General features: G+C 48.9%; 2 protein-coding genes across 2 annotated transcripts; one reads left to right on the top strand and one right to left on the bottom strand.

Moving 5' to 3' along the window:
• The first annotated feature begins 10,102 nt into the window (after window positions 1–10,102).
• LOC111257285 (MDIS1-interacting receptor like kinase 2-like) lies at window positions 10,103–13,552 on the top strand. The gene is made up of 2 exons (XM_022826560.1): window positions 10,103–13,004; window positions 13,102–13,552. Exons 1-2 carry the CDS (start codon window positions 10,139–10,141, stop codon window positions 13,455–13,457), a joined length of 3,222 nt encoding a protein of 1,073 aa, XP_022682295.1. The 5' UTR covers window positions 10,103–10,138; the 3' UTR covers window positions 13,458–13,552.
• A 9,797-nt stretch (window positions 13,553–23,349) lies between these two features.
• Window positions 23,350–25,288, bottom strand: LOC101781517 (transcription factor BHLH148). The gene is made up of 3 exons (XM_012846165.2): window positions 24,686–25,288; window positions 24,279–24,614; window positions 23,350–23,728 (listed from the first exon to the last, which is right to left on the bottom strand). Exons 1-3 carry the CDS (start codon window positions 25,148–25,150, stop codon window positions 23,591–23,593), a joined length of 939 nt encoding a protein of 312 aa, XP_012701619.1. The 5' UTR covers window positions 25,151–25,288; the 3' UTR covers window positions 23,350–23,590.
• Window positions 25,289–25,500: the final 212 nt, after the last annotated feature.

Below are 25,500 nucleotides of genomic sequence, written 5' to 3'. Positions count from 1 at the left end.
TTAGATCCTAGGAAGAGAATGTCCCTTCTTATTCCTTCTTTGTTTCAGCCTCAACGTCTTAGCCCCGAGCTCGTGCGCGCCATTGAGTGCATTCACTCCGAGGACCCGTTGACGTCGGAGGACAAGGCGCTGATCCTGGCTCACCGAGAGGAACTCCAAGACCACATTACTGCGGAAGCTCGTGTGGTCTTGGATTCCGTGGTGAGTGAAAGTAATCGTCGATCTCCAACCGTCAGGAGCCATCATCGTGACGATCTTGAAGATGACGTCGCCACGGCAGCCCGTACGATCTTGGACTTCGTGGAGAGGAACGGCAGCCAGCGACCTCCCACCGACAGGAGCCGTCTGCTTCCTCGGCCAGTCGTCCTCGCGGCGGCAGGGACTTCGCGCATCCGCGTCGTGAACGAGTTGGAGCGGAACGGGAAGGTGTCCAAGAAGAAGAATAACTAGTTTTTTTTTGTATTTTTGTTCTAAGGGCGACTAGTGTTTTGTCGGCCGTGTAACCCATCGCCCGTACCGAATGAATGCAATCGGCCGATCCGGTCGACTATGTATTTGAACCGATTTGCATCAGTTATGCGTCTGAACCGATTTGTATCGGCTAAGTGTGGTCGTGTCATGGTTAATTTCCTACGCCCCGACCCATATACTGGGGTAGTATCTTTTTAAGTACCTTCCGTTCAGAGCTCTAGTAAATTCCTCTCCTTCTATTGTTTCCAAAATGTAGGCATTTCCTGGAGCGCATCTGCCGATTTTATACGGCCCTTCCCAGGTAGGGGACCATTTTCCGAATTTAGGATCTTTCCACCCGATCGGCAATACTAACTTCCATACCAAGTCCCCGGGGGAGAATTATTTGACTTTGACCTTCTTATCGTACCACCTGGCTACTCTCTTTTTATTTTCTTCAATTCTTATCAGAGCCCTCAGTCGTTGGCCAGTTAAATCGTCAAGTTCTCTTTTCATAAGTGACGAGTAATCATCGGCCGTTAACTGGTCCTGGAGCGAAATACGCCTTGATCTCGCTCTCGATTCCCATGGCAGTACTGCATCGTGGCCGTACACCAACTGGTAGGGGGATAATTTAGTTGCCCCATGACAAGCCATCCTGTACGCCCATAAGGCTTCTGTCAAACATAGATGCCACTTCTTCGGTTGTTCTTCGATTTTTCTTTTGATCAATTTGATTATCCCTTTATTGGAGGACTCTGTCTGGCCATTGGCTTGGGCGTAATACGGAGAAGAATTTAACAATTTGATTCCCATATCGGTCGTAAATTCCTCAAGTTCCCCCGATGTGAACATTGTTCCTTGATCGGTTGTTATAGTTTGAGGGATACCGAATCGGTAGACGATGTGGTCCCTTACGAAGTCGGCCATGATAGCTGATGTCACGGTTTTTAATGGGATAGCCTCTACCCATTTGGTAAAGTAATCAGTAGCCACCAGAATAAATTTGTGCCCCTTGCTAGACGGTGGGTAAATTTGGCCGATAAGGTCTACTCCCCATCCTCTGAACGGCCATGGTTTAATGATGGGATTCATGGCCGATGTGGGTGCACGCTGGACATTTCCAAACTTTTGACACTCCTGACAACCTTTATAATATTTGAAACAGTCTTCAAGGATCGTCGGCCAATAGTACCCGTTGTTCCTGATCATCCACTTCATCTTATGTGCTGATTGGTGTGCTCCACATACCCCTTCATGGATTTCTCCCATTAGAGTCTTGGCTTCTTCTGTCCCAAGGCATTTGAGAAGAACTCCGTCAATCGTTGGGTAGAATAGATCATCTTCGAGCAGTACGTATTTGGTGGCATGAAAACGTACTCGTCGCTTCACCTTTTTAGACGGATCCTTCAGGTAGTCGGCAATTTCTTTACGCCAGTCATCGGCCGTGAGTTCTAGAGCCATAGTGCCTAGAATTGGCCGATACCCAGATGCATGCTGGGCGAGTTTGTTTCGTTGCGGTTTCTTGGGATGTGCTCGATTACTGCCGATCGGAACTCTTTCAAGAGCTGTAAGCATTCTTCGTAATAAATTCTTAATACGTCATCTTTGCATTCAGACCTTCCGGTTAGTTGATCCACAATAAGCATAGAATCTCCGAAGACTTCAACGGAATCGGCCTTGACTTCTCTCAATAGTTGTAAGCCTTTTAATACAGCTCTGTACTCCGCTTGATTGTTAGTAGCGGCTGTTTCTATCGGCAGAGAAAAATCATAGCTTGCCCCCCGTGGCGATATGAGAACGATGCCGATTCCTGATCCGACCCCACATGATGACCCGTCGAAAAATAATTTCCAAGGCGCCAGCTCTACGAGGGCAATCTTCGGTCCACAGTGCTGGGCGACGAAATCAGCCATGACTTGACCCTTGACGGCTTTTGCCGATTCATACCGCAGGTCAAATTCCGATAAAGCTAAGATCCATTTGCCGATTCGTCCTTTCAATATCGGCAGCGATAGCATGTATTTTACTACGTCTTCTTTGCATACGACTACACATTCTGCCGACAGTAGATAGTGTCTGAGTTTGGTGCATGAGAAGTAAAGACACAGGCACAAACGCTCCACTGGAGGATATCTTGTTTCAGCATCCAGGAGTCTTCTACTGACTTAATAAATTACCCGCTCTTTGCCTTCAAACTCCTGGACTAGAGCCGACCCAATAGCTTTTTCATCGGTTGATAAGTACAGTTTAAACGGCTTACCAGTTTGAGGGGGAACCAACACTGGTGGTGAGACCAAGTATTGCTTGATATCTTCTAACGCTTTGCGCTGCTCTTCTCCCCATATAAATTCCTGGTCCGGCTTTAGCTTCAGAAGTGGCGTGAACGCCTGAATCCGTCCAGATAGATTAGATATAAATCTTCTGATGAAATTCACCTTGCCGATTAGAGACTGCAGTTCGGTTTTGTTCTGTGGGGCCACGACTTTGTTGATGGCCGCTATGGTCTTCCGATTGACCTCTATGCCTCGTTCGTGTACCATGAATCCTAAGAACTGTCCGGCGGATACGCCGAAAGCACATTTGTTGGGATTCATCTTAAGACCGTGCTTTTTGGTACACTCTAGCACTTTTCGCAAATCGGCCAGATGTTCCTCGTGACTTTTGGACTTGACCACGACATCATCGATGTAGATTTCTACCAGAAGGCCAATGAGTTTGTGAAAAATATAATTCATAGCTCTCTGATATGTAGCGCCAGCGTTCTTCAAGCCGAAAGTCATTACCACCCACTCGAACAAACCAAGATGGTCTGGACATCTGAAGGCCGTTTTGGGTATATCCTCTTCGGCCATAAGTATTTGATTGTATCCTGCGTTCCCGTCCATGAAGCTAATGATTTTATGTCCCGCGGCAGCGTCGATCAGTACATCGGCCGTTGGCATGGGGTAACCATCCATCGGCGTGGCCTGATTAAGATTCCTGAAATCAACGCAAACACGTAGCTTCCCATTTTTCTTGTATACTGGTACGATGTTAGAAATCCACTCGGCATAACGACATTGCCGAATAAATTTTGCTTCGATTAGCCGAGTTATTTCAGCTTTTATGTCTGGTAAAATTTTAGGATTGCAGCGCCGTGCGGGTTGTTGGTACGGCCGATACCCTGGTTTTATGGGTAGCCGATGTTCAACAATGGATCGGTCTAAACCGGGCATCTCGTGATACTCCCAAGCAAAACAATCCTTGAATTCCTTTAATAAATTTGTCAATTTACACTTGTATTCTGGATCTAAATGTGCACTAATAAAAGTCGGCCTTGGTTTGGTTCCATCACCTAAATCTATCATCTCCAATGAATCGGCCGACGTGAACCCGTGCCCTAGCTTCCCATCTTCTCGGGCGAACTGATCCATTTATTCTGAGTCTTCGGAGCCGACTGCTCGGATCGGCTGTAGGCCAAAATCGGTGATCTTCAGGAAATCGGTCTCCCATACCCTACCTGATATGCACCTGACGGTTTCGCAGCTCCACTGCTGCGTGTCGGCTGCTGCAATGCTGTACGCGGAGTCGGCTTTGACCACTTCGATGTTATCGCCGACCCATTGTACGAGGCACTGATGCATAGTTGACGGGATGCAGCAGTTTGCGTGTATCCAGTCTCGGCCAAGTAGCATATTGTAGGATCCCTTGCCATTAATAATGAAGAAGGTGGTAGGAAGGGTCTTACTGCCAATGGTGAGGTCGACGCAGAGAGCACCGCGAGCGTTTGACACCTTGCCCTCGAAGTCTTTGAGCATCATGTCTGTCTTGGTCAAGTCGTCGTCACTTTTCCCAAGTTTCCGGAGTACGGCGTACGGCATGATGTTGACTGCAGCTCCTCCGTCTACCATTAATCTAGTGAGGGGGCGGCCGTCAACATGCCCTTTAAGGAACAACGCCTTCATATGTTGTCGTTCGTCATCTTCGGGCTTCTCGAACGTGGCCATCATTGGCTCCAAAGCCAACCGCGCTGTTTGTTCTTCTATCGCCGATACGTCCTGTTGATCGGCGGGAGTCATGAACTCCATCGGCAGTATGAAAACCATGCCGATCTCGGCTGCCGATTCGTCACCCGCCGATTCATCGTCCCTTTTATCGTTTCTTTTGGGGCGCCACACCTGAGGCCTCCCTTCCTTCTTATCTGCCGTGCTCTGTTGTTCCTCTTCTTGCTGTTCCCATTGGCGGAGACGTTGGATTCTTCGTTTTTGAGACTTGGTCAATCCGTCGGGGCACCACCTGGGGTTTATTGGTCTTCCCTCTGACCTGGCGCGTTCCCACTCCGGTTCGCGTCCTAACGGGTTTTCATCCGTCACCCGAGCGTCCGCCGTCTCTTCAAGCCGGCTGTGAACGCTGGCTTTGTTGTCTGACTGGTCATGTCGATCAGTCTTGCCCCCTGCCTATCATGGCGTCTATCTTCCGACCGATCATATCGGTCACTTCTGCCCCCCAGCCGATCACGCACGGGAGGGCGCTGGTTATCTTGGTTGCGCCAATTCCTGCTGATCGGTTCTGGCCTTCCGTCTCTGGAACGAGACCTGTTGAACGGTCGATTGCCACTATAAGGACCGTTGCATTCTGGGCAAGTATCGGCCGAAGGTAGCCTGAGGTTATTTTCCCAACAATGAATGAAGAACGGGCATCTCCAGTGCTCCTCGTGCCGACGCATTGCTTCTTCTCGGGACCTTGAGCGTTCATGCTGACGTTGGTACTTCTGGAGCAGGAACTGGGAAGTAATGCGTGGACCTTCTGACTCACCATCGTCGTCCTCTATCCGTCGCTTCCCCTTGACATCTTCAGGCGTAGCTTGATTTCTGGGATCGACAGCGCCACTCTTTTTGGCCGATTCGGACGTCAGCACTTTTGTTTGGAGTGAATTCTTCCCCGTATCAACCATGTTGGTAGGAAAGGGGTGTTGGTCAATCTTCATTGGCTTGGCCGATTTTGCCGGCACTTCAAATTTAAGTCTGCCTTGCTCAATGGCCGACTGTATCTGTTGCCTGAAGATCTTGCACTCGTTGGTATCATGTGATGTGGCATTGTGCCACTTGCAATACTTCATCTTTTTTAATTGTTCGGCAGAAGGTATTGTATGGTACGGCGAGAGTTTAATCTGCCCTTCCTGGAGGAGAAGGTCGAAGATTTTATCGGCTTTGGTTGTGTCAAAACCGAACACTTCCGGATCCTTCTTGCCGAATGGGCATGATATCGGCTTCTTTCCCTTGATCCACTCCGCAAGTCCGACTTCAACATCCTCCTCATCCTCTAACTCTTCCAGGAACGCCACTTTCTTCTGGAAATTTCTCCGTGGATCGAAAGGACGCACCTCTTGCCCAGATAGTCGGTGAACAATCTGGCTCAGACTTTCGAACTCTTGTGAAGCGTATCTTTCTTTTATGTGGGGCAAAAGGCCTTGAAAAGCTATATCAGCCAACTGCGCATCGGTCAGAGCCAGGGAGTAGCACTTGTTTCTGATTTCCCGAAACCTCTGTATGTACGAAGATATCGGTTCATCACTCCTTTGCCTGAGGCTAGTCAAATCGGACAGCTTCATCTCATGCACCCCAGCGTAGAAGTATTTGTGAAATTGTCTCTCTAAATCGGCCCATGTAATAATCGAGTTTGGCGGTAATGTCGTGAACCATTGAAAGGCCGAACCAGACAGAGATGACGAGAACAACCGTACCCGTAGGGCGTCTTGCGTAGCTGCTTCGCCGCATTGGATGATGAATCTATTCACATGCTCTACGGTCGAAGTATCATCCATCCCCGAAAATTTAGTGAAATCAGGAACCTTATACCGATGGGGGAACGGCAATAAGTCATATGTAGACGGGTATGGTGTTCTGTAGGTATAAGTTTGCATTTTCGGCTTCAAGCCGAATTGTTCTTGCATTACCTCCGCAATACGTGCCGACCAATCTAGCTGTTGCTGGTGAATTATTGGCTGAGGCATCGGCACATGCTGGTAAGTCGGAGGCTGGATAAATGGAGGCTGATTGAGAGGTGGTATATGAGTGAAAGCTGGTTGTGTAGTAAAGGTCGGCTGTTTGAATGAACCATTCGTTTCATCATATAGCATGAGCTCTGCTGTCTTGTTGACCTCCGGAGCGACAGGCTGGTATGGTGGTATGGTCGGCCGAATGGCCGCCTGGAAGGATGCCTGGAACGGAGGGTTTCCTTGACTGGCCGATTGATTCAGACCGGCCGTGGCTGAAGGTGCCCCCCAGGGTGATGGGCTGACTGGAGGGAATGGTGCAGGGGACAGCTGGATGGAGCCATATCCCAAAGGAGTTGATGATGCAGAAGCGCGTGAACTCCCGACAGAAAATTGAATCGGCTATGAAGCCGAATTCGGATAAGTCTGATTTGGTGGAATTGGCTGAAAATATGTCGGTCCCCTGTACCCTTGAGGTATCCCGCCAACGAAGGAGTTGACAACAGCGTTGTGCACCATGTTGGAAAGTACCGGGGACTGGTCAATGAAGGCGTGATGAATAGACTGTTGAATCATATCGGACATTTTATCCGAATCCTCAGAAATCGTGATCTGGCGGGGAGCAGGGAATGGAGTCTTTTTGATGGTCTCCCCGCTTCTGGAGCGACTGAAAGACTTCAGGCAAGCTTTCCGGAATTGTGCCGTATACTTGTCCAGCTCTTCCTTCTGGTCGTCCTTCAGATCTGCCTCCGTCACCTCGATGACGTTATCTTCGGAGACTTCAGCAGCTTTCGACATGATGGCGGTTGTATTGGTCCCACTGGGCGTGCCAAAAGTGTGTTGGTGCCAGAAATCGATCAACCGAATCCCCAGCGACCGACACACGACCCGGGAGAATCTGCTTAGCTCCTGTTCGGGTGAATGCCCTGGTGCAGTTCACGCGGCGTGCCAGCCAATCTGACCTGTTGATTGGCAAGGAAGAACACGTATCAGGTCCGGAAATCGTGATCGGCTAAGTTTCCGATCTCGAGAGAGTTTATCAGCGAATCGGCCGATTTACTGTAGTAATGAAATCGGCTATAAGACAGCCTGATTTCTGCAGCTTTGTAGATAGAGAATGACTAAAGTAATTGATACAAAGCTATGATAACAACACTAGGAACAGATCTAATCGGCAATAGATGAATTTAATAGCAAAATATGGAAAGAGCCGAGACTACCGATTCCTAGCTAGATAATTGGTGATAAAGACTAGAAAAACAGGTAAAACCTATGAATCTAGCAAATTATCGATAACTAGTGAATAAATCTAAACGAAACGACAGCGATACGCCCGAAGTTAAAGCTTAGATGTTACTCGATAAACGGAACTTACAGAATCGGCCGGAGATCAAGATGATGCAACCCTGCCAATCCGCACGAACTCGTGAGAAGAGAAAAGTAATGGCGAAGTCGCCTGCTCGAAAGTAAGTACGAAGAAAAAGTAGCTTGTTGTATTGATTGGTTGATGATTACAGATTTACAAAGGTAGCTATTTATAGCCCCGTACAGATAACTTCTTAACCGACTAGAATTCTATCCCTAATTCAAACAGAAAACGAATATCTACAAGCACAATTCGTGCTAGGTTGGTTACTCCACGCTTTGTGGGCTGATTTCCACCTTATCCTTCTATCCCTTTCCAAGCCCATACAGGCCCAATTAGCCCTTCCTCCTAATCGGCCGATTCCTTATCGGCAAAAGATTACCGATTGGGACCCTGGTGCATTCGACCCAAAGCGAGACAAAAGTCACCGGCCGATCTCACACTGTAGCACCATTTGGCCGATTCCCAATTGTGCTTCTCCGATTCCCCCTCTTCTTGGCGCCGATTCTACTAGTGACGAAATCCGGCGTCAACAGTAAGTCACATGGCAAGTGTTCTAATAATGAGGCAATGCATAAAAGTAGTCATTACCTTCAGGTGGATGCGAAAACTTATCTCCAAACTTGTCAATGGCATCTTTGAACACCCTCATGTCATGAACTGACCAGGCCAACTCACCACCACAAAAGTGAACCTCATGTCAAAGTCACATATGGCCATGACATTCTGACTCGTATATCCATGCCTCCCGTATGTTGTAACTACCTTGTTGGCACTACAACTGGAATATGAGTACCATCTATTGCTCCAATGCAATTGTTAAAGAAGGGTGTGAACCGAGGGGATTGCAACCTGTGTTGACTGTCAGCGGTCACCACCGTACCATGATTAACCTCCAAGATGTCCCTGCAACGTATAAGGCACTCCAGTCCCTTTCTATGATTTGTTTGGTAGCTTCAAGTGCTGTGCTTATGCGTTCAATTCCGTCCAGCATTTCAAAAAACTACTATAGTGCAGTTAATCGTTTAAATTTTGCCTATCGATGTCTTCTTAAAATTAGGTCATAATATGAGTGGATTTGTCTTGAAAATTAAAACTAGGCTACCTTTTGTTTTCGAAAACACATGCAGGCGTCCAAAAAAATATATGAAAAGCGTGCATTCCAAACTCTATCAGGAACATAAGATATTTGGATCCACATGAAAAATCCAAGTCTAGGTCAAGCACACCCCGGCAAGCACTCCACTTGAAAAGCTCAACAGTCTGAAGTCAAGCACGCCCCGTGACCCCGATAAGCACGATAAATGGAGGAGTGCCGGCCTTGCAAGTTCACTCGGTTGCTGAGTGGGGAAGACTTGAGCTTCTCTTAGTTGAAGTCCTTCCTTCTGTTCTCGTAGTACGGGGTTGTTTGGATAGTATCCGCTAAAATTTAGCACCTGTCACATCGGATATTTGATACTAATTAGGAGTATTAAATATAGGCTAATTACAAAACTAATTGCACAAATGGAGTCTAATTCGCGAGACGAATCTATTAAGCATAATTAGTTCATGATTTGATAATGTGGTGCTACAATAACCATTTGCTAATGATGGATTAATTAGGCTTAATAGATTCGTCTCGTGAATTAGCATAGGGATTCTGCAATTAGTTTTATAATTAGCTCATGTTTAGTTCTCCTTATTAGCATCCGAATATTCGATGTGACACTACTAAAAGTTTAGCACCTGGTATCACGGAGGTATCAAATATCCGTGCATCTAGACTTGTTGCGTGTTGCTGTCAGGGAGAAGACCGATCGACCTGACCGAATTTAGGCCCTGTTTAGTTACTCCCAACTCCCAACTTTGACACTATGCAAAAAGAAGATTCCCCATCACATCAAACTTGCGGTACATGCATGGAGTACTAAATGTAGATGAAATTAAAAACTAATTGCACAGTTTTGTTGTACTTTGCGAGACGAATCTTTTGAGCCTAATTAGTCAATATTTGGACAATAATTCACAAATACAAACGAAACGCTACAGTGTGCTACAGTGCTGTAACAGTAATTTGGCACCTCCCAAATTCCCCAACTAAACAAGGCCTTAAGGCTTGCAAGAGCTGGCTGGACTCGGCAGTCTAGATCCCACTGTCCAACACTACTTTTTCCCCCACAACTGACTATGCACAGTGCTCTACGAACGATCAGTTGGTTGACAGACACTACAAATACACCCCGGCATCCCGCTGTCCGGACAAGCTGTTCAAGCGAAATAAGCTCCCCAACACCAAAGACCATCCCTAGCCTTCTACCTCTCTCTCTATCTCTCTCACACACGCACACCAAAAAAAAAAAAAGATGACCACGGTGTTGTTTGATCTACTTCTTTTCTTATCCCAGTCGTGCCTTCTTTTCTTGCACACCGATGCTGTAAGGTCCCATGGAGGTGCTCATCTAAGGTCCCAGCAAGGAGCTGCCCTCATCCAGTGGAAGTCCAGCCTGCAAAGCTCGCCGGCGCTGGACTCATGGATACAGGGAACTAGCCCGTGCAGCAACTGGACAGGCATCACCTGCGGTTTGGTGCACCGTGGCCGCAACTCACCCCTGGTGGTGACTAACATCTCCCTGCCAAACGCCGGCATCGATGGACAACTTGGTGAGCTCAATTTCTCGGCACTCCCGTTCCTCTCATATATCGACCTCAAGTACAACAGCTTTCGTGGAGAAATCCCACCGGCCATCGCCTCCCTGCCCATGCTCTCCTTCCTCGATCTTACTGGCAACCTGCTCCATGGGCAGATACCATCCGAGATTGGCAACATGGGACGCCTTAGGCAGTTGCGACTCTCTTTAAACAACATTACAGGCCGTATACCTGCATCCTTTGGGAACATGACAATGCTGGTTCAACTTGTCATCCACCAAAATATGGTTACAGGGCCGATCCCGGAGGAGCTTGGAAAGCTCACTAATCTAGACTATTTGGAGCTAAGTTACACCATGTTAAGCGGTGAAATACCTGAAAGCCTAGGCAACTTGACCAAAATAAGCATCCTGCAACTCTACAACAACCAGCTATCAGGGTCCATACCACCTCCTCTAGGTAAACTTAAGACACTGACGAATCTTGCACTTAGTACCAACTTGTTAAGCGGTCAGATTCCTGAAAGCCTTGGCAACTTGGCCAAATTGACCGTCCTGCACACTTACAGCAACCAGCTATCGGGTTTCATACCATCTGCTCTAGGGAACCTCAGTAATGTGCTTGATCTTGAGCTTGCTAACAACCAGCTAACAGGCCCCATTCCACCTAGCTTGTGGAACCTTACTAGTCTCAATTACCTCGACCTCTCCGAAAACCAGCTTGTGGGTTCCATCGCAAATGAGATTGACGCTTTGGTGAATCTTGACACTTTGTTTCTATCTGTAAACAAGATTTCAGGGTCAATTCCTGCATCTTTGACGAACCTCACTGGACTGAGAGTGCTATCACTCTTCAGTAACATGCTGTCAGGTCCTTTGCCTCCAGAATTCGCGAAACTGACGTACTTAGTTCAGCTCAGCCTTTTAAACAACTCTCTCTCAGGGGAATTGCCCTCTGATGTTTGCAAAGGGGGAAATCTCCAAGAGTTCAGTGTTGCTAAAAACATGTTCACCGGCCCTATTCCTGAAAGTCTGAAAAAGTGCAAGAGCCTCAAGAAAGTTTCCCTGGCTTATAACCAGATAACAGGGGATATATCCAATTTTGGCCCATACCCAGAGCTTGTTAGAGCAAACTTTCAGGCAAACAACCTTCGTGGCCATTTGTCCAAATCCTGGGCTTCAAGTGTCAATCTAACCGTGTTTGTCGCTTCAGAAAACATGATAACTGGAAGCTTGCCATCTGAGTTATCCAACCTAGTAAATTTGGAGATACTTTTACTCCACTCCAATAACCTGAGTGGCAACATACCACCAGAATTGAGCAATTTGTCCAACCTGTATCGGCTCAATTTATCACAAAACCAATTCACAGGTCAGATACCCATTGAATTTGGTCAGATGAGCAATTTACAGTACCTTGATATGTCTGTAAATAAGTTGAGTGGGTTGATACCACAAGAGCTCGGAAGCTGCAGTAAGCTACGATCCTTGAATATTAAACACAACAGCTTGAGTGGAAATTTGCCAATGACCATTGGTAATCTAAGGAACTTGCAGATTGTGTTGGATGTCAGTGAGAATAACCTCACAGGCGGGCTACCTGCGCAACTTGGGAACTTAGTGATGTTGGAGTTCTTGAACCTCTCCCACAATCAATTTAGTGGAAGCATTCCATCCTCCATCGCTAGCATGGTTAGTCTATCTACACTTGATGTGTCATACAACAACTTGGAAGGGCCCCTTCCAGCGGGGCAACTATTCCTCAATGCCTCAACAGGATGGTTCTTCCACAACAAAGGTCTCTGTGGTAACCTCTCAGGTCTGCCAACTTGCCCTTCAACTCCAATAATCGAACACCATAAAGAAAGAATTCACAGATTGTTGTTAGTCATTTCAATTCCTGTGTGCTTAGTTATTATTCTCGCAATTTTTGGTCTAGTTACAATTATTCAGAAAAGAAAACGACCGCAAAATATTATATCTGCAAACAGAATAGATGTGTTCTCAGTGTGGAATTTCGACGGACAACTAGCATTTGAGGATATCATGAGGGCAACAGAATATTTCAATGAGAGGTATATCATTGGCTCAGGAGGGTATGGTACTGTTTACAAAGCTCATCTTCAAGGTGGGAGATCGGTTGCAGTGAAGAAACTTCATCAGATTGAGGAACTGATGAGTGATGAAAAGAGATTCAATAGTGAAATCGAAGTGTTGACAAGGATCCGGCACCGAAGCATTGTCAAACTGTATGGGTTTTGCTCCCATCCGAGATACAAATTCCTAGTATATGATTACATTGATAGAGGGAGCCTTCATGCTATCTTGGAAAATGAGGAGTCAGCAAAGGAGCTAGACTGGCAGAAGCGGGCAACTATTGCAAGAGATGTGGCACAAGCTATGTACTATTTACACCATGAATGCGACCCGCCAATAATCCACCGTGATATTACAAGTAATAACGTGTTGCTAGACACAACTTTCAAGGCTTATGTTTCAGATTTTGGTACTGCAAGAATTATAAAACCTGATTCATCAAATTGGAGCGAACTAGCAGGGACATATGGTTATATTGCCCCAGGTATGTGGTCAATTTTTTTTCTTCTACACACGAAATATATTGTAACTCTTCTCGCAATAGATTCTGAATTTTATTCTGGTGCTTTCTTTTGATGCAGAGCTTTCGTACACATCAGTGGTGACGGCAAAATGTGATGTTTACAGCTTTGGTGTCGTCCTACTGGAGATTATGATGGGGAGATACCCTAGTGAGCTGCAATCCCTTGCTTCCCTGGGACAGCATCATAGGCTTGAAATGGATATGTTGGACCAGCGCCCTCCATTGCCGTCAATGGTGGAGAATGAAGAGATTGCTCTGCTTGTGGAAGTGGCATTTTCTTGCCTGCAAACTTCTCCTCAATCAAGGCCATCAATGCAGGATGTCTATCAGAAACTGGTTTGGCGCGTACCTTCTTCTTTAGCCTCGCCTTCTCATGCGTCTACGTTCAAAGAAATAGTGGGTGAAGAAATGTAAAGCTATTTTTGTTGTCTGAAGCATTACTAGTGTATCACCAATAAGATTCATCCAGTTAGATGTTGAGAAATGTATTTCAGTGGCGCTTGCAAGCTCTTAATACTTCATCAAAAGGAGTAAGGAATATCTCCATCCTTTACTCTTGACTCAAAATAAGACTTCTTGTTAAGCCATATTATCCAGAAATTACTAGATCTATCATTAGCCTGAGAATATCTCCATCAGACTACAGGTCTATTAGCTTGATACATAGTTTTGCTAAGCTTATTGCTAAGCTTTTGGCCAACAGGCTAGCGCCTGAACTTGAACACTTAGTGGATGTAAATCAAAGCGCCTTCATTATGAAGAGATCCATCCATGACAGTTTCAAGTTTGTAGAGCAAGCTGCTAGATCATTACACAAGAAGAAAAAAGCCTCTGTGCTGCTCAAGTTGGATATCTCAAAGGCATTTGACACGGTTTGTTGGCCGTTCATGCTGCAGGTCCTGCAAGCCCTGGGTTTTGGGGGAAAATTTCGAGATTGGGTATCTATACTGGTATCAACAACAACAACAAGGGTATTAGTCAACGGAGTGCCAGGAGGTGTTATTCGCAATATGAGGGGGCTACGGCAGGGGGACCCCTATCCCCCATGATCTTCATCCTTCTGATGGAGATGCTGCACCGTCTGTTCAAAAGAGCAGTCCAGCAAGGTGTTTTGGCTGCACCGGTCGATCATGGCATACAGCACCAATGTTCTTTATATGCAGACGATGTGATCCTTTTTGCTTCACCGACAATTCAGGACATGGTCACGGTTAGGGAAATTTTACTCTTCTTTGGAAATGCGTCTGGCCTGCACACCAATTTTCAGAAAAGCTTGGTGGCGCCCATAGCATGCTCTCGACAGCAGATTGAAGCAATCAATGAAATTTTGCCAGCCAAGGTTTCTGAATTTCCCATTCAATATTTGGGGCTACCATTGACAGTTGGTAGATTAAGGAAGGCACACTTCCAACCGTTGATCGGTCGAGTAACAGCTAGTATGCCCACATGGAAGGCGCCGTTGATGAACAAAGCCGGCCGACTGACGACAGTTAGGGTGGTCATGACTTCAATACCTATTCACACACTCATTTCATTGAAAATGCCAGACTAGGTCCTAGAGGTGATTGACAAAAGGCGCCGCGGTTTCCTGTGGACTGGCAAAGAAAAAGCCTTAGGTGCTCACTGTACAGTTGCCTGGCCAACAGTTTGCAGGCCTACTGACTATGGTGGCTTGGGTCTATTGGACCTCAGGCTGGCGTCCTTCGCCCTCCGTCTACGATGGCTATGGCTGAAGAAGTGTGGCGGATCCACTTCGGATTAGCTTGATCACGCAGGGTTAAGCCGCCTAACATGCGACACTCCTGCCTAATCCAAGTTAACACGAAGTGCCGTCGGATTTCATCCGAATTAACCACTTGAACAGGATCGAGTTTAGCAAACCCACACGAAGGTGAGTGGTTCCAGAGAATACAACGAGTCCACTGAGTTAGGCAAATTTACCCATTTAGTTCGACCATAAAATCCAACATCAGAGTTTTACAAGATTCAAAAAGAAACGACAGGGGTAAACACTAGCGGAAGACTTCGTCGGGGTCGGACGTCCCTGGTGAGGCCAACCGGGACATCACTGGTTCCTCTCCTCGCCGTCCGAGGAAGGATCCCACTCGACCGTCCAGCCCGGCGGGAGCTGGGGTGGCCAAGCGCCAGCAAAAGAGGGGTCGGAAGCAGCAACCTCACCTGAAAAACAGGAGCCACAACAAGGCTGAGCTACTAAGCTCAACAAGACTTAACCGATAGGAGTAAAAACTACTCCTCCTTCTAGACATGCGGGGCTTCTTGGCTAAGGGGGTTTGTTTGCCAAAAGCACCAGTAACCCTATTTTCAAGTTTTAGCTCCGGTTCTAGGTTCATTTACCAGTCTAGGTTTTGCAACCTATTCTAAGCAATCATAGAACTAAACAAGATGAATAGATATATCAACAAACATGTCATCATCAGATTCCTCATTTACTCAGGGTGACATAGCGATCAAGCAATCTCAAACTGTGAGAGGCAGACGAATCGATTCGAGTTCTTTAACCATGCATGGTGAACCTAGCCTCACGACATCCTCGCACCCGGAGGTCGCTTCCTGTGTCGGCCTTCCCCATCAATCCCCTAACCCGTGTCGGGCCCATTTTCTTTGGTGCAAGGTTCCACAGACCCGGCCTTTGCCGCCCTGTGACCACGCTTGCCACCACGTGCGACAACCAGCAGGGGAAACTCCGTTCCAAGAACAATGGGGCGACCGCTCACGTCTAGGTTCAATCCGGTACTAGGCTTCCTCATCCCATACTAAGTATGAGGCTAGTACTTTCAAACACTTGATCACGAACACCACCACTGTCGGGCCTTAGCAAGATTTCATAGACAGACGGGGCAACCATCCGACCACCAAAGAGTTACCAAAACCCTGCCCCGTCCATCGTCCTTATAGTTGTAACAGAAAGATAGACATCCAACTCCTACAACTCGCGAGTGACAGGGAATCACTCGGCTTTTACCGTCTCCTAGTTAAGCAACGCAACTACTCGGTCCAACAGCTAGTGCTCAGATCATGGGGATAACTAAGTCATGCATCTAGGGTTTCAAACAACTCCTATACGTAAATGCACAAGCATGTTACAGAAGGCATGCGCAAGTCTGGTAAATCACACAGGGTTTTCATGCAATCGGGGCTTGCCTTCAAGCAAAGAGGAAGGAAACTGCTCCACTTCGGGGGCGACTTCGGCTTCAGCGGGCAGGAGCTCAGCTACAGCTTCTTCTTCGGGCGCCGGGTGTAGCTCGTAGAAGCCGTCAGCGAGGTGCATCTCTACACGAATGCAATGCAAGGGTTAGCATAGACGGTTATCTCAACAGCAACACTGGCTCGCCTGAGCCCAGAAACTCGCGACAAAGAGCAGGAGGGTAGGGAGGTTTAAAAGAGCTGGTGAAGATCAAAAGGCAAGGGTTGGAAATGAACTTATGCTCTGATCCTTAAACTAGAGGATGTGGTATACTAGGGGTCCTCAGACGCAAGCGCTGAAGAGTTCCTAAGTTTTACACATACACCCTCGGGTTGAAGAAAAAGATCACAGCCGAACCCTCGGGCGAGGCGGATAAGGGTCGGCGGAACAGACAGGGTCGGGCGAGACGGAACCGGGGTCGGGCGGATAGGAGGGGTCAGGCGAAGGGGACTGGGGTCGGCAACTCACCTTCTTCCTGAAAGGAAAGCTTGGGGTCGGAAAGAAGCAGACTTGGGCGGAGGGACTAAAGCTTGAACAACGGCTAAGACCGGAAAGCTACTGCGGCGGCGCTTCTTGCTGATCACAAGAGAGCTTTTACGTAGCACGGAGGAGCAAGCTGCTGGGTGACTTGGAGAAAACTGAGAGAGAATCTGAGAGCAGAGCTCCTCAGGAACTTGGTGTGTGGCGCTAGGAGCTTGAGCAGGGAGCGAGAGAGAATGGCTGAAAGCAATAATGGCGGAGGGAATTCCGGCGACTGGTGCATTCCTTTTATAGCTGCTGAAACTGAGAAAGGAAGCGGCGAGGGAGAGAGAGAAGGGGAGCGGCGCGAAGGCCGAGGAGAAGCAATGGAGTGCTCTGCCGGGGCGGCTATTGAACGACGAGGGCGGTGGTGCAAGACTCCGGGGGTGACGCCAGCAGTCATTGGGCTCTGCCGTCAGGGCGGCGTAGGAGCGGGTAGACCGGTGGTTGAGATTTGGCGGAAGGAGGGCGTCGTCGTGCGGAAGATTTGATAGAAGTGACCGGTTTAATGGCGCTAGAATTGAGGGCGCACAGGTGAGAAGACAGGCAGCTGCGGGCGCGCGGGCGAGCGCGGAGCAGCAGATTGTCAGGCGGCTTCTGACAGGGCGGGGAAAGGAGCTGTCGCTGCCGCGGTCGGGGTTGGCGACGGAGGAATCGTCGTGTAGCGGAGACCAGGCGGCGCGACTGTGTTCGAAGTGACGGAAAAGACGGGCGACATCGGGCTCTGGGGCCGGGATCTGGCGGCGTGATGATGGGCGCGGGAGGCGAGGCTCTGCAGAAAGGTTGCAGAGGGGCTTCCGCTGCCATTGGGGAAGGGGGCGGGAGAACCCACTTGGTCGCGAGCCAGAGACAAAACTGCGCGGCGGGCGTCAGAGAAGACGAGCCACGCGGCAGGGAGACTCTGAAGCGGGCATGCAACTCGAGTGCGCCTGTCGCGGAGGATCTGGGGAAAAGATCTCGCGGGTCCACCGGTGGATAGAACGGACGTTTGAGGAAAGCTTAGCAGGATCCGACAGTGGGCTGAGCTCGCCGGGGTCGGGAGAGGAGTGAAATGGGGAGGGGTCGGGTCTCCGGGGTCGGGATCGGCTGAAGGCTGAGCACTCAGGCGCGGTAAAAACAAGGTAGATGACTATGATCAAGGGCTCCGATTAAGATTAACTCGGAAGATTAGGGGTCGGTCGTCACAGCCTACCCCTCTTAAAAAGAATCTCATCCCGAGATTCGGGCATCAAAAGCAAGGTGCCGCTTTTACCTCCTTGACGAGATAGAAAACCTGGGAAGCGCTTGTTCAGATACTCGTCCGTTTCCCATGTCGCTTCATCTTCGGTGTCGTTTCTCCAGAGGATCTTGTACATCTTTATCACTTGGCGTTGGGTGTGCCTTTCCTTCTGGTCAAGAACTCGATCGGGGTACTCGGCGTAGGTCAGGTCGGGCTCTACTCGAAGCTGCTCTTGCTCTAATATTTCTGCTGGGACTCGGACACATTTCTTCAGCTGAGACACATGGGAAGACGTCGTGTATGGCCGATAGCTGTTCTAGGAGTTGGATCCAGTAAGCAACGGGTCCACATATCTCCACAATCTCATAAGGGCCAATATAACGGGGAGCTAACTTGCCTTTTACTCCAAACCGTTGTACTCCCTTGGTCGGGGAGACTCGAAGGTACACATGATCACCAAGGTCGAACTGCAGGGGTCTTCTTCGCCGGTCAGAGTAACTCTTCTGTCGAGATTGGGCAGCCTTGAGATTAGCTTGGATTACCTTTACTTGCTCTTCGGCTTCTGCCACCAAGTCAGGGCCATAGACCTGTCTTTCTCCTGGTTGGGACCAGTTCAAGGGGGTCCGGCATCTCCGGCCATACAGGGCTTCGAACGGTGCCATCTTCAAACTGGTCTGGTAGCTGTTATTGTAGGAGAATTCTGCTAAGGGCAGACACTTGTCCCAATTCTTGTCATAGTGGATAACACAAGCTCTTAACATGTCTTCGAGGATCTGATTGATTCTCTCGGTTTGGCCATCGGTTTGAGGATGATATGTTGAGCTTCGGATAAGCTTGGTGCCCATGGATGCTTGTAGTTGCTCCCAAAAGCGTGCCACAAACTGAACTCCTCGATCAGAGATGATGGTCTTGGGTACACCATGTAGGGAAACTATGTGGTCGAGGTACAACTCCGCATACTGCTTGACTGTGTAGGTGGTGCGAACAGGAAGGAAATGTGCGGTCTTGGTCAGACGGTCCATTATAACCCAGATGGAATCATACCGTTGCGATGTAAGGGGCAATCCAACTATGAAATCCATGCTGATGTCTTCCCATTTCCAAGAGGGAATAGGTAGCGGTTGCAGGGTACCTGCTACCTTTAAATGACTGGCTTTGACACATTGACAGGTGTCACATTCTGAAACATACTGGGCAATTTCTGGCTTCATTCCACTCCACCAAAAGGCTTGACGGAGATCATGGTACATTTTAGTGCTGCCAGGATGGATTGAGAACTTGGAGATATGAGCTTCATCTAGGATTTGCTTCTTTAGCTCGGGGTCGGCGGGTACAACTAGTCGGTTTCCATAATGCACACCTCCAGTTTTGTCCTGCCGGAATTGCTTATATCCCTCATCTTCTACTGAGATCTTCCTGATGATCCGTTGTATTTCCTTATCTCTTACTTGTGCTGACCGGATTTGGTCTTCCAAAACTGAGTCAAGGATGATGTGACCAAGGGTTCCTTGAGAAATAACCTCCAAACCGAGTTTTCCCATCTCGTGACATAGAGTCTTGGTGAAGGCGGTTGACCACAAGCAGTTGCAATGGTGCTTGCGACTAAGGGCATCGGCTACCACATTGGCTTTGCCGGGATGATAGTGCACTTCCAATTCATAATCTTTTATCAGCTCCAACCATCTTCTTTGGCGCATGTTGAGGTCGGCTTGAGTGAAGATGTACTTGAGGCTCTTGTGGTCGGTGTAGATGTTGCAGTGGGTTCCCATCAGGTAGTGTCTCCATATCTTCAAGGCATGTATTACTGCCGCTAGCTCAAGGTCATGGGTTGGGTAGCTTAGCTCATGAGGTCGTAACGCCCGTGAGGCATAGGCAATGACTCGATTGTCTTGTATGAGAACACACCCGAGTCCAGTGCCAGAGGCGTCACAGTATACGTCATACGGCCTAGAGGGGTCGGGCTGAGCCAAAACTGGGGCTATGGTCAGCAAATGCTTCAGGGTCTTGAAGGCCTCTTCACACTTGTTGTCCCACACAAATTTGACCTCTTTCTTCAACAACTCGGTCGTCGGCTTCGCTATCTTAGAGAAATCCGGTATGAAACGCCGATAGTAGCCGGCCAGTCCAAGGAAACTTCTGATCTGGTGCACTGAGGCAGGAGGCTTCCATTCCATGACTTCCTGCACCTTACTGGGGTCAACGGCGATACCATCCTTGGAGATAGTGTGTCCCAAAAACTTGACACTATCTAACCAGAACTCACACTTGGAGAACTTGGCATAGAGTTGGTGATCTCTTAGCCGTCGGAGAACTATATGAAGATGGTCGGCATGTTCCTCTTCGTTCTTCGAGTACACTAGGATATCATCAATGAACACCACTACGAACTTGTCCTGCTCGGGCATGAATACCGAGTTCATGAGGTACATGAAATAGGCGGGTGCATTGGTGAGTCCAAAGGACATGACTAGGTACTCGTACAGTCCATATCTGGTAGAGAAAGCTGTCTTGGGTATGTCGCAGGGTCGGATCTTGATTTGGTGATAACCAGAACGAAGATCGATCTTGGAGAACACTTTTGCTCCAGCTAACTGATCAAACCAGACATCAATGCGTGGCAGTGGATACTTGTTCTTGACGGTCACAGCATTGAGGGGTCGGTAATCCACACACATACGTAGACTGTCATCCTTCTTCTTCACAAACAGGGCAGGGCAACCCCAAGATGATGTGTTGGGTCGGATGAAGCCTTTTTCCAACAGATCATGCAACTGGGTCTTCAACTCAGCTAACTCAGCGGGTGGCATCCGATAGGGTCTCTTAGATATTGGGGCTGTGCCAGGAATCAACTCTATGGAAAACTCCACTTCTCTATCAGGTGGCATACCCGGCAAGTCTTTTGGAAACACGTCAGGGTACTCACAGATAATAGGGAGGCCTCCTAAACGGGCTCCCGATAGGGGATAGGCACAAGGAAGCGCAGACTCAGGATGGGTCAAGGATAGGGTAGAACTGCCGTGGGAGGGTGAGCTGATGCAGAGGGATCGGGCTGATGTATCTAGAACCACATGATGTCAGGCCATCCAATCCATACCAAGGATGACATCTATGCCTTCTAGGTCAAGGATGATAAGGTTTTCCTTGAAGAGGGTGGGGCCTAGCTGGAGAGGTACAAGAATAACAATCTGATCCGACGTTATCCTTCCTCCAGGAGTGGCGATCACATAAGGTTCCTTAGTGTGACCGACATCCAGCTCACATCTTTCCCTAGCCTTACTCCCGATAAAGCTATGAGAGGCTCCCGAATCAAACAACACAACAACAGCTTGATTTAAAATAAGGAAAGTACCCGTCATTACTGGCGCACCTTCAGGGAGCTCGGTCAAGCTGGTGTAGTTGAGTCGGTCTTGTCGGACTTGCACCTTGGGCCTTCGTCCTCTGGCTGCCATGGGGTTCTGACCTTGCTGTTGATTCTTGTTCCTGGGGCAGTCCTTTGCAAAATGCCCTTCATTGCCGCAGGTAAAACAACAGTTACTGGCTGCCAGGCGGGGTGGCGTTGGCAGGGTCGGCCGGGGCACCTGCGGTTTGCCCGAGACACTGTTCTTCAGCACATGTTCCAGGCTTCCATTCAGTACAGCTTGGGGACGGCAATCAAGCGCTCTTTTAGCAGGATGCTTGGCTAGGACAATCTTCACCCTCTATTATGGCACTAGATCTCTGTAACTTGATCGCGCCGCAGGTGAAAAGAACAAGGACGGTCGCACAGGCGTTGCACCAGAAGCAATGGATTCTAGACTTTGCCGGATGCGCTACAGTTCCTGCTCTTACACAATATGTTCTTCTCTGGCACAAACTAGCCAATGTTCATCTAATTCAGGGAGTTAAAGACCGAGTCTTGTGGAGATGGGATGCCTCTGGAGTCTATTCTGCTTGTTCAGCCTACCGCGCCTTCTTTTGTGGAGCCACAAAGTTCGTTGCCGCTAAGCTGATTTGGAAATCATGGGCACCAATGAAAGTGAAATTTTTCATCTGGTTGGTAGTTAAGGAGCGGTCGTGGACGGCTGATAGAAGACATCGACATGGGTTACAGGGAAACGCGGAGTGTACATTCTGTGAACAGGAGCTAGAAACGGCAGTGCACTTGCTAGCTGCTTGCCCTTACACAAAGGAGGTTTGGCACATCGTCTCGACAGTGCTGCACATACAGAACACCACCTCACTGTCTGAAACCTCTTTAACGGACTACTGGGTGCATAAGCGGCGAGCCATGAGCAGATCACTAAGAAAAGGGATGGACTCCTTGTTTATGTTGATCTCCTGGACAATTTGGAAACAGCGCAACGACAGAAACTTTGATAAAGCCCAAAAAGAAATCCTCTACAACTAACTGAGCTAATCCGAGAACAAGCTGCTGATTGGTGCGCGGCAGGAGCCAAACACTTAGCAATGTTCCAATGGCCGCGACAACAGCAGGACGACGCTGAAGCAATGGTACCTTAGTGGTTTCTTACCCTGACCTTTGTGTTTAAACAGATGTAAATAAGTTGCCATGTAAGCTTAAGCTACATTTCAAAACCGTGTGCGTGACCCCGGTAGGCCTACGTTGTAACAATACTACTCATTCTTCTTAATACAAAGGTACGCAGCTCTCCTGCATAAAAAAATCATTAGCCTGAAGATCTATCAGGGCTCAAATCAGAGCATGAAATTTCGATCAAAGTGTCAGAACTCAGACGAGGGCATCAGATTGGACCTCAAGAGCAATGAAGTTCAAATTCAGGTGAGAGCTGAACTTGTAGTGGCTGTGGAGGGAGACTTCGGCATTGGCAAGACCATGGAGTCGAGGTGGCATTGACGGAGTGCCCGATCAGAGTCCTCTTGACGAGCGGCATGTCTGAGCCACACATACGCACATGCTTGAAGCCTAGAACAAAGTCTCCATGAGAGTCCTCCAAACCACGACATTGCAGACTTGCATGTCTGATGACGCTCCCGTGCCTGCAGACCGCTGTGCCCGGCAACAGCTCATCACAGCGCGCGCAGGAGATGGGCCGGATTTGCATATCGCCCGTACATACTTGGCATTGGCAACAAGATCGGAAGTGCAGGGTGCCGAGGGGGAATTCGATTGGTTTGGACGCGCGCGCGATCGGAACTCGATGGACACCTAGTGGCGGCCGGCGGGTGCGTGGATTGGTGGAGCGGCGAGCCGGCCGGCGAGGTGCGCGCCACGCATCAGAAGGAGGTGTTGTGCAGTAGTGCCGTGACAGGAGAACCGAGAACGGCGTTACTGCATTAGCAAATCGCAGGCGGAACGAGCTACAGCTACCAGCCTACCAGGCACATGTAAGACAACAGACGTGTAAAGAAACTTTTTTTAAAAAAAAAATGCCAATGCGGTTATTAAGTAACTGCATAAATAAAATAAAATTTCACCTTATTCCTTCCGTTTTAAAATGTAAGCTGTTTTGATTTTTTTAGATATACACTATATTTAGTTAGTGCATATATATAAATATCTATAACCAAAACGACTTACAATTTTAGTAAACTAACGGTGTCATAGGAATTCATCGTCTCTAGCTACTCGTGTAACGACCAACATCAACCCATCGGCACACCACTTTCGACTTGGCAGCTAAATCTCGGCTTGCTGCTGCTTGGATCTTGCTTGCCGAGTTCGTTCCCAGAAAGCTCCATCAAGGCATTTGTTATTGCCTTGTCCACCTCACGCGTGGATACCTTCATGTACACGATGCATCAACATTAGTGATCAAACGCTGACAGAAAAGACTATATTAATAGAAGCAAATGTGGACCTGTCAGCATATAAATAAAAAAACCATCCTTTTATTTTTTTCCCCGTATAATATAGTTTTCAGAATACAGTTGGCGGACACATATAGGACACAAAGTGCTGCTTTCAAATTACACCGCCAGCAAGGAAAACAGTTTACTCTCTATTGACGCAGAATTGTAACCATCCGTTGTTGTGAAAAAAAAAATAGTTGTAAAAAAAAAAGAACCACTACTGTTAATTGTTTGCACGGTTTTGAGGAAGTTTGTTTTGAAATAAACTCGGAAAGTTATAAAGGAATAGTACATCGTCACTGGATGACTGGATAATGTTCATCAAATTTTGTGTGCGGCGGTTCTTTGACTTGTCATGGGCCTGAAGTTGAACATTTCTTGGTCCGGGACAAGTTCACAACCACACACAAAATTTTTAAGAAGATATTCCACATCCAACATACACATAAAAAGCGTGACATGAACGAAACTAGGCGCGTACCTGGTGGCTTTCCACTCCGACGTCCATCCACATCCCGCCGGCGCAGAAGCACGACCGGATCGCCGTCACCCGGAGCTCCTCCATGGCCTTGAGTCGACGGAGCACCGCCTCGAACACGTCCACCGCCGTCGCGTGGTCCCCGCTCTCGGCTCGCACCTTCACCACCATGTCGTTCCCGCCGCCGCCGCCGGCATTCCTCGCTCCTCCTCCCCTCCAGCGGCTGCTGGCAGCCCGCTCCAGCATCAGCTCCTGGTTCCTCGCGCGGAGCCACCCCTTCCTCCCCTCGAGCTCCCAGATGTAGCCCGCTGCCGCGCCGACGATGTCGTTCTTGCTACCCTGCGCACGGATCAGCCATCAGTGTACTGTGCTCGGATCATCAGTGTGTGTGTTGGTGAGCTGTGAGTAACTTTGGACGAGGCGCCGGGGGGCAGGAGGGCGTGGAGGTCGGCGAAGCCCTGGCTGACGCGCTCCCGCCGCAGCCGCTCGCGCATGATGTGCCGGAACCGCGAGCTTCGCGGCGCCTGCGGCGTCGACGACGGCACGGTGGCAGCCTCCTCGTTCCCGGGCGCCGGGTGCACAGCTGTTCCGGCCGCCGCGGCGTCGTGGTGGACAATGCGTCTCAGGTAATCAAACATCCTCCGGTGAACGTTCACGTTCGCCCCGCTGCCGGCGCCGGAGTTGCTGTGCTGATGACCGCGGCCCATCGGTGACTCCAGCAACGCCGGCGCGCGCTGCCGCTGGTACGCCTCGAACGCGCTGCCCGGCATTGGCAACGCTGCCGCTGGCGGCGGGAGGATCAGGCCGAGGCTCATCAGGTAGTCCTCGCCGAAGTCGGCGTCGTCCTGGCCGAAGTAGAAGAATGGATCCGCCATGTCTCGTGATGCGTTGGCCGCCGGCGCCGCGTGCTGCGCGCGCTCTGCTCGTTGGCGCCACGCGCGTCGCCCGCGCTTATATACGTATCGAAGGCGGAAGCACACGGCGGGCAGAAGCAAGTCAAATTGGCGCTACGCGCGCGGCTTGGTTGACCGGTCCCCGAGCGACGCGGCCACGTTGAAAGCGCACGCGCCGCAGTGCGCCTCCTCTACTTGTCTATCTACACTGTTACCTCGAGAAGCGGACTAGTATAAGTACTCGAAAGCACCGTGCGGGTACGATATTGATATTGTACTAACGCACGTGGCGCGTTTATTTTTTGAAACGGAAAACAATATGCAAAGTGACA

Source organism: Setaria italica, chromosome V (assembly GCF_000263155.2).
Source record: "Setaria italica strain Yugu1 chromosome V, Setaria_italica_v2.0, whole genome shotgun sequence".
NCBI classification, from domain to species: Eukaryota; Viridiplantae; Streptophyta; class Magnoliopsida; order Poales; family Poaceae; genus Setaria; species Setaria italica.
The sequence above is the reverse complement of the archived record's forward strand: the minus strand, read 5'-3'. Positions and strand labels throughout refer to the sequence as shown.